At 36.3% G+C, this 19,690-nt stretch overlaps 1 protein-coding gene across 2 annotated transcripts in view; it reads left to right on the top strand.

Annotated features, from left to right (window-relative positions):
• The window catches only part of CEP57 (centrosomal protein 57), a 43,188-nt gene extending 25,237 nt beyond the window's left edge, over positions 1 to 17,951 (top strand). The window contains exons 5-11 of one of the 2 annotated variants that reach the window (XM_024115315.3): positions 2,168 to 2,284; positions 3,399 to 3,476; positions 6,363 to 6,464; positions 7,018 to 7,095; positions 12,421 to 12,659; positions 13,491 to 13,635; positions 15,343 to 17,951. In XM_024115315.3, the coding sequence (XP_023971083.1) occupies positions 2,168 to 2,284; positions 3,399 to 3,476; positions 6,363 to 6,464; positions 7,018 to 7,095; positions 12,421 to 12,659; positions 13,491 to 13,635; positions 15,343 to 15,576 (993 nt within the window). In that variant the 3' untranslated portion in view covers positions 15,577 to 17,951. Of the gene's footprint in view, positions 1 to 2,167; positions 2,285 to 3,398; positions 3,477 to 6,356; positions 6,465 to 7,017; positions 7,096 to 12,420; positions 12,660 to 13,490; positions 13,636 to 15,342 lie in introns of both variants that reach the window. The other variant, XM_024115314.3, reaches the window with a different exon arrangement.
• The last annotated feature ends 1,739 nt before the right edge of the window (positions 17,952 to 19,690 follow it).

The raw sequence follows: 19,690 nt of genomic DNA, 5'->3' as shown, positions 1-19,690 counted from the left end.
AATGGTTGTGGATTTGCCTTTGCTGGGGCTTGATGGGTTTCCCTGGTTCTGGTCTGCATTTATGATAGTTTGTTGGCTTTGAGCTCTTGCATCGTGCAGATGATACATTGCCTGAGATTTATGTCATGTTCCTTGTGTATCTTATACACCAAGGCTATAGTCTTGCCTCATCTAATATTTGGCTTCAGTATTGATTTTGATTTATCTTTTTTGCATCTGAAGTGTTCCCTTTCTTCAAACTTGCTATGCAATTATTATTATTTCTGTGTTTTCTCTGACACTTTTATGTGACAGGTGGGGTTGGGAAAGGGATGGTGAGTTAAATCTGCCACATGATTGGAAATGGCAAAACATTATGTACAGTAATACGCAGTTCTCTTCATTGGCATATTTCTGTCCTCGGGTTAGAAAGCATCTATAACACAACAGTGAGATGTCTTGACTAATATTGATATAGCTGTTAGACATATATATATGTATATGTCTTTGAATTAAGCCCTGTTTTCATCAGTAAAGTTTGATTAGCCCATTTTATAAGAGTGGTTCCAATACTGGAAGTGAAGTGTGATTTGTGCCAATATTTAACTTAATGTATTATTTCAAGCGCAGTAACTATCCACTAAGGTAGGTAGGAGGAAATTAGTAATTCACACAAATTCCTGAGAAATTTATTGGTTTGTATTACTTTGTCATATTCAAATTTCTGTTAGTATGATACCTATTGCTATAGACTTGTATATGAAGATACACTGTTTACAAGTTCACGTGCTTAATGTTTTGCTTTTTACCAGTAGACCTCAGTTTAGCATACTTCCACTTCTTATCCTAGTTTAATGGTTTATCCTGTGGCTGTCAGTCCTTAAATCTGATAGGTGGCAGTCTTTTCAAATCCTTGACCGTAAGCCTGAAAAAAAAAAAATGATGGATGTTATGCCTAGAATTCAGAGGCAGTGTAAATGTTACATACGAAAACCGTGATTATTGCCTTAATTAAGAGATTAACTATGTAAGAGAACCAGACTAATTACAACTATTTGTGTGTAGCCTATATGTCTAGTAAATACCTTCATTCAGAGCATATTAACAAGTCTTAGTATAGAGAACCAAATGTTATAATAATATATAGTAAGAACCAGATTTCACTTGTATTTGTTAATTTTCCTCAGGTTTCATCTTACTATTGTTTTCCTGGAATTCCTCTGTAGTACCTAAATAGTTGTATGAAAAGCCAGACAACATCCCTAGTACTTATTTTACTTGTAACTGGAAGTTTGTACTTTTAAATTTTTATTTTATATTGCAATGTGGTTGATTGACAATGTTGTGTTAGTTTCAGGTATACAGCAGAGTGATTCAGTTATACATATACATGTATCTATTCTTTTTCAAATTATTTTCCCATTTAGGTTATTATAGAATATTCAGCAGAGTTTCATATGCTATGCAGTAGGTCCTTGTTGTTGATCTATTTTAAATATAGAAGTGTGTGCATGTCAATCCCAAACTCCCAATTTATCCATTCCCCCCACCTTTCCCCTTTGGTGACCATAAGTTTGTTTTCTAAGTCTGTGAGTCTGAAGAAACTTAGTATTTTTTTTATTTTTTAAAGAACTGATTTGTAAAAGTCAGTTTTACAATTGTCTAGGTCATAGCCTACCTTTTCTCAAGTAAAGCTGGTTAGTCTCATTTGAGGTTAGTCTCATTTGAGGTTAGTCTCATTGGGTTTTTTGCCTGGTTATGTTTCAAGGTTTTATATGGTGAAGGAATCTCAGATTCCTTTTAATTTTTTCAGGGAATTTAGATTACTTTTGATTAAGACCTGTAGATCAGATACTTAGGATAGAAGCATCATGAATGAAAAACTATTCATAGGAACACCTTTCTAAAAGTATTATTTTCACTTGTCCAACAAGTATTTATAGCCACTGTACTAGGCAAGTGGAGACCACAAATATCAGAGACTCCTGTGATTGTGTTTTATAGTCTTGTAGTATAATAACATATATGTAAGTATAAAATAGTACACTAAAAATATAAGAACTCTGAATAATCAAAAAAAAAAAAAAGAAAAGAAAAGCCAGACAAGCAGCATACAACATACTACTCTCAGTGTTCGTTTTTCAGTTTTTTGTCCAATTATTATGCTGTATTTAATATTGTTTCCCAGGTTTCCCTAGAAAGAGAACGACAACATGATCAAACGCATGTTCAAAACCAGCTTGAAAAATTGGATCTTCTTGAACAGGAGTATAACAAGCTTACCACGATGCAGGCCCTTGCAGAAGTCAGTGAAAATCTTTTTTACTCATCAATGCATAATATTGGTTCTTATGTAAAATTGGTTATTTTATAGGAGAAAAAGTGACCTTGTAGCAAAGAAACATATAGGAATTTTTTTAAAGGAAGAAATGTAAATTTGGAGAGAAAGTTCACATTTTACCATCTTAGTGTACATAAGGAAGGAGTTCTTTTTGAAAATGTTGAAAGATGAAGTGTTTTTGAGTATCCTTAAGGCTTGTATCACTTTGTTTTTGTTCTCTGAACTAATTTTAGTTTTTTGTTTGTTTTTCTAAAATTTTTATTTATTTTTGGCTGCATTGGGTCTTTGTTGCTGTGCGCGGGCTTTCTCTAGTTGTGGTGAGCGGGGGCTACTCTTTGTTGCGGTGCGCGGGCTTCTCATTTCGGTGTCTTCGCTTGTTGCAGAGCATGTGTGCTAGGCACGTGGGCTTCAGTAGCTGCAGCACGCAGACTCAGTAGTTGCAGCACATGGACCCTAGAGCACACGGGCTTCAGTAGTTGTGGCACGTGGGCTCAGCAGTTGTGGCTTGCAGGCTCTAGAGCTCAGGCTCAGCAGTTGTGACACATGGGCCTAGTTCCTCCGCAGCATGTGGGATCTTCCTAGACTAGGGATCAAACCCGTGTCCCCTGCCTTGGCAGGTGTATTCCCAACCACTGTACCACCAGCGAAGTCCTAATTTTAGTCTTAATTGATTCATTTGGGAAGTATTTAATACCACTGAGACTATAAAGCTTCAGATTCAGCTTCCATGTAGCCCAGGGGTCCCCAACTGATTAGGAACCAGGCCACACGGCAGGTGAGTGGTGGGTGAGCGAGCGAAGCGTCATCTGCTGCTCCCCATCACTCACGTTACTGCCTGAACCATCCCCCCCACCTCAAGTGTAGAAAGATTGTCTTCCGTGAGAAACCGGTCACTGGTGCCAAAATGGTTGGAGACCGCTGATGTAGCCTATATGGCTTCATACACAGGCTGTGTTCTTTGGCCGTGAATTTTACCCATAATTCTGTGGAATTGCAAAGGAGAGTCATGGATAAAAATTTTACGAATAGACACTGAAACTCTTTTCACTATTATCACTTTTAATATTTTTATCACTAGAAAAAAATGCAAGAGTTAGAAGCAAAACTCCATCAAAAAGAACAGGAAAGGAAATGTATGCAAGCTAAGGCAGCCCAGGTAAGTTGAAATGTGAGCAGGTAGGCTCCTCACATTTCATGCTACTCTTTATATATAAATAGATGTAGATGTGCGCTGCTTTGATTATTTATCATTTGGAATGGTCCAATATATAAATTTGCAGACTTAGCTTAATATGGAAAACTATAAACATATTTTTACAGACAGAAAGTAAAAGCTGAGCAATTCTTTAGGGTTTTTAAAATTGTGGGCTTTTGATCATCTTTATTTTTTTTTTTAATCAATAGACTAAAAACTATCAGCGACTGTATACATAATGAGACAGAAAGTAAAAGCTGAGCAATTCTTTAGGGTTTTTAAAATTGTGGGCTTTTGATCATCTTTATTTTTTTTTTTAATCAATAGACTAAAAACTAACAGCGACTGTATACATAATATAATATGTAATCATCTAAAACTTTTCACATTAGTCACTATTGGAAATGTTTGAAAGCCTCATTCAGCATCCTGCTTGTAAGTGCTTCCCTTTATTGGTGGCCTCGAGACACCAGGACAGTAGCTGAGGTAGTGGGCTGCCCAACAGGTGGTGATCCATACTAATTTACAAAAGCCACCATATAAGGAAAATGAGCTCTGTTCATTCCTAGCCTTGAATTTGTATCCCATGCAGTGGCCACCAGGTAGAACAGGTGAGGCAGTGTGAATTCACAGAATCGTTGAGTTTATAGATACCAACTAGAACTGCATTTCTAGAAGATATAGCCACATTTCTATATCCAACAAATCTTACAGGCTAAATAAAATACTTGTGTTTATAACTGAAGACCCTCCCCATGTGAGCTTAATAATTCAAATACCTCTCGTTTATTGCCCCTCCCCTTCCAAAGTCTTTAAGTTTCATAACATTTACATGTATGTTTTCTCATAATATGAACCCAAGAAGCAGGTCCTGATTCCAAAACAATTAGGAGAGGAGGCTCTGCAGTTCAGGTTGTGGCCAGATGCCAACAGTGTCCTGGGCTCAGTTCATAAATGTGCTCGCAGGACTATAAACATCTATTATCTCATCTTTGTTATCTTGTCTGTTTTTTCCAGTGCTTCCCAGAATTCATTGACTTACCATATTCTCTTTCTATTAAACCCGATATATTTTCTTTCTCAAATATTTACCTTCTGATCAATTTGTATGTATTTTTTACCTCTGTGCTTTCTGAGTTATGTCATGTGGCTTTATTTTTGACAACCAACAAATTTTGAAATTACTTGATTTCTCTCCCCATTCCACTTTTTAGGGTAGGCAGGCCACTTTACTGTGCCTCTGTTTCCTCACTCATAACATGCAAACTTTAAAGTTATGCTTTATATACATTGTGGTGGTGAGTTCTATTGTACATGAAATACAGAATTAAAAAGTTCATTATTTTATGAATTTAAAAAATTATTTTGTGGTAGTTTTGTATTTAGCAGGCAAAAAGTTGGGACCAAATCAGTTATTACTGATAATATATCAGTAAAGGTTTTGAGTTCTGATAGTGAACACTGTTGTGGTAGAACAGGGGCCAGAGTTGATACGTGATTCCAAGTCTAACCATATTTGTGTAGTCCTGGGCGAGATATGTAACCATTCAGAGCTTGGGATTTTACCACTGACACTGGTCTTTATTTTACATCTTCGTAATGTTGGAGAGATCGAACAAGAGAAAATATAATGAAAGCACTTAAAAATGTTAAAACTCTGCCACAGAAATATATGACAGCTCCTGGGAAGAATTTAGGAAGTTAAAATAGTTCACATTTTTTTTGTTTTGTATACTTTTCAAACTCACTGGCTTCATAGGTCTTCCAGAGTAGTAATTTCATGTTCATGGAATTATATCCATTCAGTTTACTGTGTATAAAGCATCGTTAGATGTGCGGGAATGTAGACCCTCCTGAGAGTAGGAATCCCTGTGTTCCTTTGTCACTGAATAAATTCTGTCCCCAAAGAATGCAGTCATTGTGGGAAGCATTAGTAATGATCTCAGGATGTCTTTTAACTAATCCATTGGTTCTGAGTGTTGGAGCTCCATCATCATTTCCTGAAGAACTTTAAAGTACTTTTAAAATATAAATTTCCCCAGCCTGCAATGTTTAAAATCATGACGTCTGGAGAGGCACCTGACAATCTGAATTTTCTCATAAACTCCAGACAATTTTGATACATAGGCAGGTTTGAAAACCACTATTCTAGACAAATACACACTCACACAGACACACACTCACACACACATCCTTGTGTATATGTATGTAATTATATTTTTTAAGGAAAGTTGAAAACAGCAATCCTTGTTTGAAATCCTTAGTAATTGTTTCTGGAATTTCTACCATATTAAATTAATGTAGTTACTAAGCTTCTAGAGAAAAGGGCTTGATAACATTCTCTGATATACCTCCCAGTTCTTTTGGACATAGATTTCCAGTTCCTTTTTCTTACATTGTTAAGTGTATGAGTTTTTAAAAGAGGAAGAAATTGTACTTGGTTCTCCAGCTGCTTTGCGTCTAGCGCTATTGTGTATGCCTTGCGTGAAAAGAAGAAAATGTTGAAACATTGGTTTGGAGTTAGAAATACTGCCTTTAACTCGTTAGATATAATTTAAGCACTAACCTCAAATAAGGAGCTAAAAGTTTCCAGGCTAAGTGAAAGAACAAATTATAGGACAGCATTTTAAGTAAATTGAGAGAGTGGTATTGATTTAAAATATTGGATAAATGTTGACGGATTGATTCCAGATATAGCTACACAGCTATGATGGGTTTTTCATTCTATACTAGACGATACTACTGTAGGTTTTTTTTACAGGCCTTTATGTGAAAGATCTCAAATTTGAATCATAGCTTTAATTTCTACAGTATTAACTTAGGCTGTCATATTTTTCCTAGTTGCAGACTGGTCTAGAAACAAATAGACTTATCTTTGAAGATAAGGCAACTTCATGTGTTCCCAATGCAAAAAGAATTAAAAAAAAGAAGTCAAAACCACCAGAAAAGGTATGAAAACAGAACCATTAAGTCAAAGTGCTCGTTATTACTTGGCATAGTTTGTGTGAAAACACTTATAAACCATGTGGTACTTCAACCTTGGATGAGTAAATCTCTTTCATTCTCAGTTTCTTCATTGGGAAAATGGGGATAAGTAATATCTACTTCTAAATTTTCACCCTGACAGTGAGATTATATATATGAAAGTGTTAGAACTAAATAGCACTGCACACGTTAGTTATTATTCAGTATCGCATTATCTTTTGCACTTAAAAGTTTGTGTATATACATATGCACGTGTGCGCGTGCACACACACACACACAGAGTTTCTCTACTGAGACTGTAACTGTTGTTTTGTCAGGAACTAGTTTTTCTTTCCTAGCCTTTCCTAGGCTAGGATATGTGTTGACGAGTACTATTAGGAGCTCCAGACCATAATGCCAATAGAGATAAAACAAGCAGTAGCCCAGCAGTAGGCTGAAGTTTCAGGTTAGTCCTATATATAGCCAGCTTTTATCATCATATGAGTAAAATTGCTCTTCTTTTTTCTTTTCCATGCAGAAAGGTTCTAGGAACTATTTTGCTGCACAACCACATTATAGATTATGCTTGGGTGATATGCCATTTGTAGCTGGAAAGGTGAGTTGGTCGAACTCTGGCTTTTTTTGTACAACTTAGATCTTTGAATTAAATCCACTCATCTGCCTGTATACCTATAAACGGCGAGAATATTTTTCTGCTTTTTTACCAATTGGATCATAGTGATGTGAGAATGAGTTGAAGGAAAGTTTTATGGGACTGGGGGAGCAGGGAGGAGACTGGGGGGACACTTTAAAGCAGGTAGAGTATATGCAGAAGGGAAGTTATGAGCAAAAGCAGAGACTCTGGTTTGCAGGTGTGGTTGCAGATAGGAAATAGTATATTTGTAGCACTGGATTTTTAGTATCAGCCCTGTTGATTTGTATTTAGATAGAGATAGATATTTAAATGAAAAGAAGTCACACCCTCTGTGTCTTCACATGCTTATTACTTATAGGATTCATTCTCCAAGAAGCAGTCATACATAGACTTGAATCTTAAGTTCCTTTAGTGCTTAAAAATGTGGAGATGATAATTTTATCAAATATCAGCAAGTACTGACTGGGTGATTTCTAAGGAGTGCTTAACATTGTGTTAGTTTATACCACTTTTTCATTAATGTTTGTGTTGCTGGTTGTTTCATGTATAGATGCCCTGAGTATCCAACTAGCTTGTGAATTTGAGAAGCTTGAGGAGTAAATTTAATTTTAGGTATTTATTTCTTTATTTTAACCCCACAGTAAATCCTCAGTGAAAGCTTAGGGAATGAACTATTTCCTGGCTTTCCCACTTGCCCTTTGTAGATGCGTGCGGCCAAATCACTTTTAAAAAGTTTTGTCGTTGGCTGTCCTTTACCCTAAATTTAACCTCTTCTTAGATTGCAGACGATCTTTTGACCTACCAAGGTCAAAAGGTTCATCTTTGAACCTTTGTTCCTAACCAAGGTTCTTCTACTTTGCCATAGAATCTTTGAGTTGGGCTGGAAACAGTTTCTCAAAGGATGACCATCTGCATCGGAATCACTGACTATGCATCTGAAAAAGCAGATTATGAAGCCGCACCACAGTTCTAAATCAGAATTTTCTGGTGTGGAACCTAGAAAGTATAGTCAGTTGTTAGTCAGGACCTAGAAAGTATAGTCAGTTGGTCCCGAAATCTAATGTTCATTTAGATTTGGGACCCACTTAGTACAGTTCCCTGTCCAATGTTTTCATTATGTAAACATCCAGAATAATGGTCATGTACTCTGTCCAAATACATCTACTGATGAGACCTCATTATACCCTCAAACAGCCCTTCACAGTTCTAGACAGCTTTATTTGAAAGTTCTTAAGTGAGATGAAATCTGTCACTATAAATTCTACTCATTGGTATTTTTTTCTGCCCTCAGGGATCCACATAGACCAAATGAACCCTTAACTATAGGAAAATTTTAAAACTTTCGAAGATAGCTGTATCTTTTTTTTAACCTTATATTGATAATAGATTAGGTCAAGAAGACTAATTGAGGAACCAGTATACTGGTAAAACGAATGAAGTATTTCCTAGCTTTTCCACTTGCCCTTTGTAGATGCGTGCGGCCAAATCACTTTTAAAAAGTTTTGTCGTTGGCTGTCCTTTACCCTAAATTTAACCTCTTCTTAGATTGCAGACCATCTTTTGACCTACCAAGGTCAAAAGGTTCATCTTTGAACCTTTGTTCCTAACCAAGGTTCTTCTACTTTGCCATAGAATCTTTGAGTTGGGCTGGAAACAGTTTCTCAAAGGATGACCATCTGCATCGGAATCACTGACTATGCATCTGAAAAAGCAGATTATGAAGCCGCACCACAGTTCTAAATCAGAATTTTCTGGTGTGGAACCTAGAAAGTATAGTCAGTTGTTAGTCAGGACCTAGAAAGTATAGTCAGTTGGTCCCGAAATCTAATGTTCATTTAGATTTGGGACCCACTTAGTACAGTTCCCTGTCCAATGTTTTCATTATGTAAACATCCAGAATAATGGTCATGTACTCTGTCCAAATACATCTACTGATGAGACCTCATTATACCCTCAAACAGCCCTTCACAGTTCTAGACAGCTTTATTTGAAAGTTCTTAAGTGAGATGAAATCTGTCACTATAAATTCTACTCATTGGTATTTTTTTCTGCCCTCAGGGATCCACATAGACCAAATGAACCCTTAACTATAGGAAAATTTTAAAACTTTCGAAGATAGCTGTATCTTTTTTTTAACCTTATATTGATAATAGATTAAGGGGTTTTTTTGTTTTTGTTTTAATTAACTATTTTTTGGCTGTGTTGTGTCTTAGTTGCAGCATGTGGGATCTTTGTTGAGGCGTGCAGGATCTTTTGTTGCGGCGCAAAGGCTCTTCATTGCAGTGTGCGGGCTTCTCTCTAGTTGTGGTGTGCCAGTTTTCTCTTCTCTAGTTGCAGCATGCAGGCTCCAGAGCATGTGGGCTCTGTAGTTTGTGGCCCGTGGGCTCTCTAGTTGAGGCGCCCGGGCTCAGTAGTTGTGGCGCACAGGCTTATTGCCCCACAGCATGTGGGATCTTTGTTCCCAGACCAGGGATTGAACCCGCGTCCCCTGCATTGGAAGGCGGATTCTTTACCACTGGACCACCAGGGAAGTCCCAGATAGCTGTATCTTTATTCTCATCTCCTTATTCTAGGTTATAAATAATTTTTTCTTCAGCTATTCATCATAAGATATGCTTTATGAGTTTCTTAACCACCTCCTCACTCCCTTCCTGAATCGAATATAGTCCTCTAAATGTGGTGTGACTAGCACAGGATGGAGTCTTTGTCATGTTCTGGATAGTCTGTTAACCCAGCCTAGCATCACATTAATGTTATGGGGAAGCCACGGCATCCCTTTCACTCATTAATTCTAGAGTCATCTGAAGTAATAGGTCTTCTCCTTAGTCTTAGCATCAGCCTCTCTAGGTCCTATACTGTGGAGTTGATTTTTTTATACAGAATTTTTAATCAAATGAAGCACTATAGGAATTGATTCACCCTATCCCACATTAGATTAGAATCTAGTTCAGTCTTCCATTATGTATGTGTTATCCCCAAATTTAATTTGCCTATCTTTGGTAATTCTCACTGAAGTCATATTATACTTGAACAGGACAGGTTCAAAGATAGGGCTTTTCAACCTGAGGTCTTCTTTTGAAGTTGTAATTTGTACTTTTTGTGAAATATTCAAACAGCTAAGAATGTGCTGTCATCTGAGCGTTTCCCAAACTTATCTGTTGTGGAGGACCAGTTTTTATTTTTATTTCTACATTGTCATAAACCAGTACATTTGTAAAGTGAAATAAAGGTGAATTGCTAGAAAAAATGAAATTTAAAAGACAAAATACACGTTCCAATTTTTTTAATTACTAGATTCAAGACATAAAATTTCCTTAATAGAGTCAGAAAAATAACAGGAAAAAGAACTTCAAGATTCTTTTAGCTCTTCTAGTTCCTTTGCCTTTCCATGTGAATTTTAGAAAAAACTTCTCTACCAAAGAAAAGGTCTTGCTGGAATTTTGATAGGAACTGTATTAATTTGGAAGGATTGACATCCTTGTTGAGTCTTTCAGCTCATGAGAATGGTACATCTCTTACTTATTTAGATCTTTGATTTCTTTCATCAGGATTTTCATCATATTAGTCCCATTCCTGTTTTATCAGATTTATATACAAATTTTTTTGAGCAATTGTAAATTGTGTTGTTTTCATTTCAGCTTCTACATGATCATTGTTAGTATATTTGAGTTTTTATGTTAATCTTATATTCTGTGACCTTGCTGAATTCACTTATTAGTCCTAGGAATTATTTTTTGGATTTACGTAAGCTTTTCTATGTGAAGAATCATGTCATTTGTAAATAAGGATAGTTTGTTTCTTCCTTTTTAATTTGTGTGCCTTTTATTTCCTTTCTTGCCTTACTGCACTGGCTAGGATTTCCTGTATCATGTTGTAAGTAAGAGTGATGAGAGTGGATATCCTTGCATTTTTGCTGATCTTCAGGGGAAAGCATTCAGTCTTTCACCAATAAGTATGATATTAGCTGTAGGTTCTTTGTCTGTGCTCTTTGTCAACTTGAGGAAATTTCTCTCTGTTCCTGCTTTGCTGAAAGTTTATACCCTTAACGGGTGTTGGATTTTTTCAAATGCTTTTCTTCATCAAATGATATGGTTATGTGATTTTTCTTCTTTTCCTTGTTGATATGCTGGATTACATGGATTCATTTTCAAACATTGAACTAGCCTTGCTGCATTCCTGGAATAAACCCCACTTGGATGTGGTATATACATCTTTGTATATATGTTACTAAATTAAATTTGCTACCTAACAACAAAAACTAGGATAAAAAGAGCATCTGTTAAGCTTAGCTGAGTGGTTTGCAAACCTGGCTGATTAGAATCAACGGGCAAACTTTTAAATGTACATTTCTAAGCCTTGACCACACACTGATTGAGTTTGGCATGCTACCTAGGAATCTGCATTTTAAACTTGCTTATGGAGCCAAGTTGGCCCAACCATCTGTTTATAAATTGAAATTGCACATTGAGACTTGTTCAGTGTTCAAAACAAAAACAAAAATTTTGAGAGGGCTACCAGATTTTTCCCGTTGCTTATGTGACAAACATGAACTTAATGCTTCCTACTAGAGGACAGAGAAATGAATACGGTAATAGTCCCTACCACCTGGAAGTGCTTATACTACTTAATAGGTGAAAAAGACATGCAAACACAATTACAATATATTGTGATAAATCCTGTGATTGAGATAAATGCCATAGGTGATCTGAGAATGGACCAATTAATTACCTGGATGTTTTAAGAAAGTCTTTACAAATCATGTATTTGAACTGGGTTTTTTAAAATGGTATAAAAATTGGCATACAAAAGAAATGGCATGTGCAAATACAGTTCATTCAAATAGTGGAGAGCAGGTAGGAGATAGTGGGACATGAGGCCAAGGTGTAGAAGTTGCAGCTTAGTGTTATAGGGCCTTGATTTCTGTGCTGAGGAGTTTGGACATTAGAGTCAGCGAGCTTAACATTAAAGGGTGTCAAATAGAAGAACGTGATCAGAATAATCTTTTCGGAGGATAACTGATAGAACTATGGAGTTAGAGACTGAAGAGACTGGGAGCAGGGGACAGTTGGGATGTTCGTCCATAGCTAATAGAGATGGGTGTGTAAGCCAAGTGGATAACACTAGGGTGGAGAGTAAGGGGAGATTGGAGATGCACTGTACACCAGGTTTGTATCACAGGCTTTTCTGCAGAGGAGGAGAGGGTCTTTTTACCCAGGCTTAGGGGGGAAAGAGAAAACATTTTTCTAGAGCATGTGGCTTCAATTACTTCTCTTCATTTTTCTTCAGTCCACCAGCCCTAGCCATGCTGTGGTAGCCAATGTTCAGCATGTCTTACATCTAATGAAGCAACACAGTAAAGTCTTGTGCAATGATCGAGTAGTCAGCAGTGTTCCTCTGGCAAAGCAAGTGTCTTCACGAAGTGGGAAAAGCAAGAAGTCAGCAACGCCTCCCCCGTCTAGCAGCATTAATGAAGAGCTGGCAGAAGTCTTAGAGACTTTACAAGATGAATTTGGGCAAATGAGCTTGTGAGTTTCAGTTTTTTTGTTTTTTAGTTATATTTAGTTCTAAAACCTCATTTAACTTCTTGGTGACTTTATTAATTCTTTCATATTTCAATATTTTAAGAAATATTTGTTGAACACAGTCCTTGCACCAACCACTGAACAAGTTACTAGGACTTTAACCAATACAACTGTTCTGGATGAAATCCCTCCTTTTTCTATAACTGTTAAATGTTTTGGAGACCAAGGTTTACATTTAAGTTTTATTTCCTTGTTTGGGAGCTTGATCTACATTAACTTTGGCTAAATGTAACTGATAAGTTAGGAAGTGAGTGTTTGAAGAACAGTATCCTTCTCTAGACTTTCCTTTTCTACATATGTAATGCTCTTGTGGGGGAGGTAGAGATATAAATAATTAGCACTTTGAAATTAAGAACTCTTCTTGCATTTGCATCCAGTACCTTTTTTAAAGTATTACACTATCACTAATAATATGGAAAATTTTGCTGTATTTTTAAAAATTGAGGTTTTTTTTTTTTAGGTTTGTTGTTTTTTTTTTTTTTATGTGGACCATTTTTAAAGTCTTTATTGAATTTGTTACAGAATTGCTTCTGTTTTTTTATGTTTTGGTTTTTTGGCCACGAGGCATTTGGGATCTTAGCTCCCCGACCAGGGATCGAACCTGCACCCCCTGCACTGGAAGGCGAAGTCTTAACCACTGGACCACCAGGGAAGTCCCAAAATTGAGTCGTTTTTTAATGCGCAGAGCAGTGGTCCCATGGTGAGTGAGATGTAGTGGACTTAACCAGCTAACACAGGAAACTTAACCAAGCTCCCCTTCTGTTTTTTATACAGTGATCACCAGCAGCTTGCGAAACTTATCCAGGAATCACCAACCACTGAACTGAAAGACAACCTAGAGTGCGAACTGGAGGCATTAGTGGGCAGGATGGAGGCAAAGGCCAATCAAATAACTAAAGTTCGAAAATATCAAGCCCAGGTAACTGTTTTCCTTAACTCGTTTCTAATGATCAAAAAACAAAAGTAAAACAGAACAAAACAACCCCTTTTCTTCAAATATGTTAATTGATGCCCTTGTAAGTGTATCATAGACAGAAAGCTACAGGAAGTATTTTTCACTGTAGACACTCATTGCATTAGTTATTAAGAATTGGTGTTAAGCAGGCTAAGAAAGAAGACACTGTCTTGAAGTCTCTGAGTAGATTTTATAATTTAAAATACATCTTCCAAGTACTGAATATATTTAATATTCTTATATGAACAAGCTTTACCTCTGTGATGAGTTTAAATGGTTCTAAGTTTACCCAAGTCTTTTTAAAAACACCTAGAAATTCTTAATTTCTAAAGGAATAAATCAGATGTAAATATGTGAAAAAGATCTTTAGTTACATTTATGTTACTAATTATATTAATAAAACAACCATGTATTTAGTATCTACTAAGTGCAATGGGAAGTCACACTCCAGGGTTTCCATCCAGAGAGAAATGTAATGATTGGTGTATTTAAGAGATGACTGTGACTGCCGGGAGGGGGACAGAGACAGGAGAGAGGCTGAGAGACCAACTACGCATTTAAGCTTATCTTGTTCAGAGGTCACCGGTGACTGCAGTTGGGGAGAAGTAGACAGATTTGAGTTGAGTCTTGGAAATAGAATTATCAGGGCTGCTTGCTGCTGGATATCATGTGGAGGGAGAGGACGGTGGTACAGCTGACTGAAACAGAGAAGACTGGTAGCAGAACAGGTTGGCAGACATTTATTAATTGGTTGCTGTGTAATAGGCACAATGCTGAGTGCTCTATGTCATCTTATTTAATTTTCATGGAAGGCTTTTGAGGTGAGTATACATTTCATTTTACAAATGAGGAAACTGGAGCCAAGGTCCTGGGAGGTGGGCATACCCTAAAATGAAATTATGTAACTTGCCCAAGGACATACTGGCTCACTGGTAAATGGCAGAGGTATGATGCAGACTGGGGTCTTTGCAACTCCAAAACCTAGCTTTTTAAGCATTTTTTTCCAAAGTTCACATACTAAAAATAAAAGAATAAATACAAGCAAATGATTCCCATAGGAGTAATGATCTAATTTGTTTCCTGTACATTAGATTTAACTTTATTCTAGTGGAACACCAGTGTGCCAGCAGTGACTTATTTCAGACAGCAGCTAAAGTAAAAATAAAGCTCCCTATTTGAAATTATTCTAAAAGGTGAAATAATAAAATTAAAAATCCTTTTCATAGTATTAATACATTGCCATTACATCCCTTCATCCATCTGCAACGTGCTTCTTTGTCTGTGCAAGACTAGTTTCTAGGATGCCTTTATCCTTTGTGTATTAAAATCCTGTCTTCCATTTCCCATGTCAGACTTTTTTGCTGCCTCCTTGAGACCTTGGCCCAAACTCCCATGCTTCTCACTCACCCTGTGCTCCACTTTGGCAAGTCTTAACTTCTGATACAGCACCAGAATTGATGTGTTGACTCTTGTTTACAGGTTTTTATGTCACTATATATTTTAAACACTGTTAAAAAGACTAGTACAATAGATTTTTGAAGCCTTTAAAAATATAAACCCAGAATATATTATATGTGTTTTAGTTAGTATGAGAGTTAGAAATACCAGTTTTCAGAAAAATATGTTTTCATTAATTTCTCTTTTTTTCCCTGCCTTGGTTTTTTGGTATAGCTGGAGAAACAGAAGTTGGAGAAGCAGAAGAGGGAATTAAGAACCACCAAAAAGACTCTTGATGAAGAAGGAAACAGCAGCAGCCGTTCTTCTGCAACCACAGGGACCACAAATAAGAAGGACTTTGCCAAACCAAGACCTGGAGAAAAAAGCAGGAAAAATCTTCAGCTATTGAAGGACATGCAAACCATACAGAATTCATTACAGAGCAATAGTTTGTGTTGGGATTACTGACTGGTACCAGGTCATAAATGTTATTCTCATAATCCGTACCTCATCAATCAGATGTTGACAGTTTACTTTCCAGGTCTCATAGTCTTATGTTGGAATTAATTAATAGCAGGTATTAAGGGGCCCAAGCTTCATTACACAGGCTTCTTGTGTTATGTATCACAGCTAAATGTTAAACCATCTAAATGGAAACCAGGGGAGTTTTAAAGGCCAAGAAGCCACACATACTCTGTTTCTTTGTTTGAGATGAATTTGCTGTACTGAGATATTGCACTTTGTAAACAAATTACCAATTTTTTACTTGTGGGTGTGATTTTTTTTAAATAGTTCTATATATCTAAGTAAAATGAGGTTTAAATTATCAAAGTATGAGGCTGTCCCATAGGCAGTGTTTGAAGAGTCTCATTTTTAAATCTTCCCCTGGCGTGAATCGCCCACTTCTCCTTTTCAATGCAACCATTAAATGTACTTTGTTTCAACTATTGATGGAGGTTTTCTGTATTTAAATATTTATACATATTTAAGAGGATTGTTTTCTTTTGCTTTTTGACACTTCAAACATTGATCAGTGTTAAATACACCTTTATCTGTGTTAATCCACCATTAAAAATTTTTGAAGACCGAAGCATTCATTTTAAATCAGTTAACTGTGAAGATTACAAAAGCATGTTTAAAACTATAAACAGACTGTAAATGAAGTAAATGAGGTTTTAGAATGAAGAGAGAACAGGAGGTGTTGTAAAGCATATATGTTCGTATTTTTAGATAATACCTGTTTGTAATCATGCTATTTATTTCAAGGCATTATGGTTTTTAATCTTAAAACTTAGAAGAACCCCTTGGCTATTTACTTTTATTGGTGTACAGTGTGAGTGCAGTATTAACTGTACACATGGAATTGTCATTGTGTTAATAATGTAAATCATAATTTTGAATAGATCAAGACATGTTAACTTTTTATAAATTTGCCACTGAAATCAATAAAGCAGCTTTTTAAGGAAACACTGAAATTTTCCTTAACAGCCTGTTAATAAAGGCTTTATTTGTTGCAGTCTCTCAAAAAAATAATACACTTTTAAATAGGACATTAACGTATTATGAGAAACAGTAAGAATATATGGTATTTAATACATAATTTACTTGCCTTTTTCCAGCTTACATAGAAACTAGGCCCAACAAAACTGGATTATCTCATGGTACATGTTAAGATACTCTTAAGAAGAGTACTAATGAACATGTTAACTAGATATTAAAGCGATTCCTCTTTTGCCTGCCCTGGGATTGAAATGGAGTTCTAGGATTTTATCTAGACAACAGCATGAATTGTAGTGGCTGGCTGGGCACTAAGCTTGTTAGGCCTTTTACTGAATTCATTGTCTACAAAGTTAGTTTTTAAGTAAGTGTCCTTAGATTTGGGGGTATTTGTGAATCTCCTAAAATTGTATGTACACTTCTGCTTACATGTACAGTTTTCTTCCTTAGTAAGCAAGGTATGCTTACAAGCGGGCTGTAGACACCTGAATTACACATTTCGGTACAGTGTGGTGGTGGCATGTGTACCACAGAGGCGGTGGCACAGAGGGAGGTGAGGCATGGCAGAGAAGGGAGTGATGAACAGGGATCATTTCCTGGGGAGGAAATGATGCCTAAACTCTACAGAATGGGAATAACCAAGGGAGAACAGTTCCAGGTCAACAAGGTAAAATGAACAAAAGCAAGGAGGCAGGAATCTGCCCTTTATATGGGAGAATTGGGACTAGTTGAGCAGTAGTAGTACATAAGAGTTGAGGTATGCCAATGAGAATAGAAGGGTAAGCAGACAAGTGACAGGAGGCTCAGGAGCTTCGACTTAACCACACAGGCCTCTAAATTTTATATCCCTGATCATAAAGGAAAAGGTACACCTATGCAACCAATATGCATAGATAATTATAAAGTTATAAAACATAGAACTCTCCACTCAAAAGTTTTGTGTAAATATTTAAAAAGTGCTAAGACCACCCTCCCAGGCTTCCACACACCTCAATGGATTTTTTTTTCTTTTAGATTTGTTAGCAACACCTTTATTACAAGTGTTTTTCTTCATTACATGCATTACAGAATGGGTATCATTTGCATGCACTGAAATAACACTGCTGAACACAGCTTCAGCTAGCTTTGTTGGAAGTATCTTTATTATGTCTTCTTAAATACTTAACTACATGCATTACAAAATGGGTGGGTATCACTTCCAGTCCCTGAAATGACACTGTGCTGAACACAGCTTGCAAGTAGCTGTGTTAGAAACATCTTTATTATAAGGGTTTTTTTAAATTGAACAAATTTGACATGTAACATTGTATAAATTTCAAGGTGTACAATGTGTTACCTTGATACATTTAAATACTGTAATATGATTGCCACTGTAGTGATATTTATCACATTATATAATTACAGTATAATATTGTCTGTATTCATTATATTGTACATTATGGCTTATTTACTAGTTGTTGCCAGTTTGTACCCTTAACGTCGATCTTATCGCTCTAAGCTCCATCTCCTGGTAACCACCATTTTACTGGTTTTTGAGTTTGACTGTTTTAGATTCCACATATGAGATCATGCAGTCTTTTTCTCTTATATCAGTATAATGTGCTCAAGGTCCCTTCATGTTGTTGCAAATGACAGGATATCCTCCTTTCTCGTGGCTGAATAATATTCTATTGTGTATATATACCACATCATTTGTATCCACTCATCTACTGATGGGCATATTTAGGTTGTTTCCATATCTTGGTTATTGTGACTAATGCTGCAGTAAACCTGGGAATGCAAATATTCTCTTTGAAATTCTATTTTCATTTCCTTTGGGTATTTACCTGGAAGTATGTTAGCTCTATTTTGAAATTTTTGATGAGCCTCCATATTGTTTTCCGTAGTAGTTGGACCAGTTTACATTCCCACCAACAGTGTACAGTTGACCCTTGAACAACAGCATTTCTGCATTCACAGATTCAACCAACCTCAGATTTTATTGAAAAAAAATCTAAGTGGACCTGCACAGTTCTAACTTGTGTTAAGTGTCAACTGTATAAGGGTTCCCTTTTCACCACATCCTCACCAGCACCTGTTATGTCACGTCTTGGTGACAGCCATTCTAACAGGTATGAGGTGTCTTATTATGGTTTTTATTTGCATTTCCCTGAAGATTAGGCATGTTGAGCATCTTTTCATGTACCTGTTGGCCATTCCGATGTCCTCTTTGGAAAAATGTCCATTTAGTTATGCCCATTTTTTAGCTGGATTGGGTTTTTTTGTTGTTATTAAGTTGTATGTATTATTTACATATATTTTGGACATTAAGCCCTTATTTAATATATGGTGTGCAAAAATTTTTCTCCCATTCAGTAGGTTATCCTTCATTTTTTGTCTCTTTTGCTGTGCAGAATTCTGAGTTTGATGTAGTCCCATTTGTTTTTTGCTTTTGTTGTTTGTGCTTTTGGCATCATGTCCAGAAAATCATTGCTAAGACCAATATTAAGGAGCTTCTCCCCTTCTAGAAGTTTTATGGTGTCAGGTCTTATGTTTAAGTCTTTGATCCATTTCAAGTTAATTTTTTTTAATGTATGATTTCTGTTAATATATTCAAAGCAGGCCTTATTTGATTACATTATCAAAAATTGCCCCCTCATCTCAATTTACTATCAGATTAGCCTATTTTATTCACAGCACTTATCACTATTCAAGTTAATTTTTGTGAATGGTGTTAGACAGGCATCCAATTTCATTGTTCTGCATGTGTTCTTCTCTGGTTTCCCAGCACCATTTGTTGAAGAGACTATCTTTTCCCCATTGGGTGTTCTTGGCTCCCTCGTCAAATATTAGGTGACCACTGGGATTTAATTCTGGGCTTTCTATATTCTATTCCATTGGTCAATGTGTCTATTTTTGTACCAGTACCATAATGTTTTTACTACCGTGGCTTTGTAATTTAGTTTGAAATCTGAACGCATGATATCCACAGCTTAATTCTTTTTTCTCAGGATTATTTTGGCTGTTTGGGGTTTTGTGGTTCCACAAAAATTTTTGGATTCTTTCTTCTATGTCTGTAAAAGAATGCCTTTGGCACTTTGATGGG

Source organism: Physeter macrocephalus, chromosome 16, assembly GCF_002837175.3.
Source record: "Physeter macrocephalus isolate SW-GA chromosome 16, ASM283717v5, whole genome shotgun sequence".
Lineage (NCBI taxonomy): Eukaryota > Metazoa > Chordata > Mammalia > Artiodactyla > Physeteridae > Physeter > Physeter macrocephalus.
Note: the sequence above shows the minus strand (reverse complement) of the source record. Positions and strands in the feature narration are given on the sequence as shown.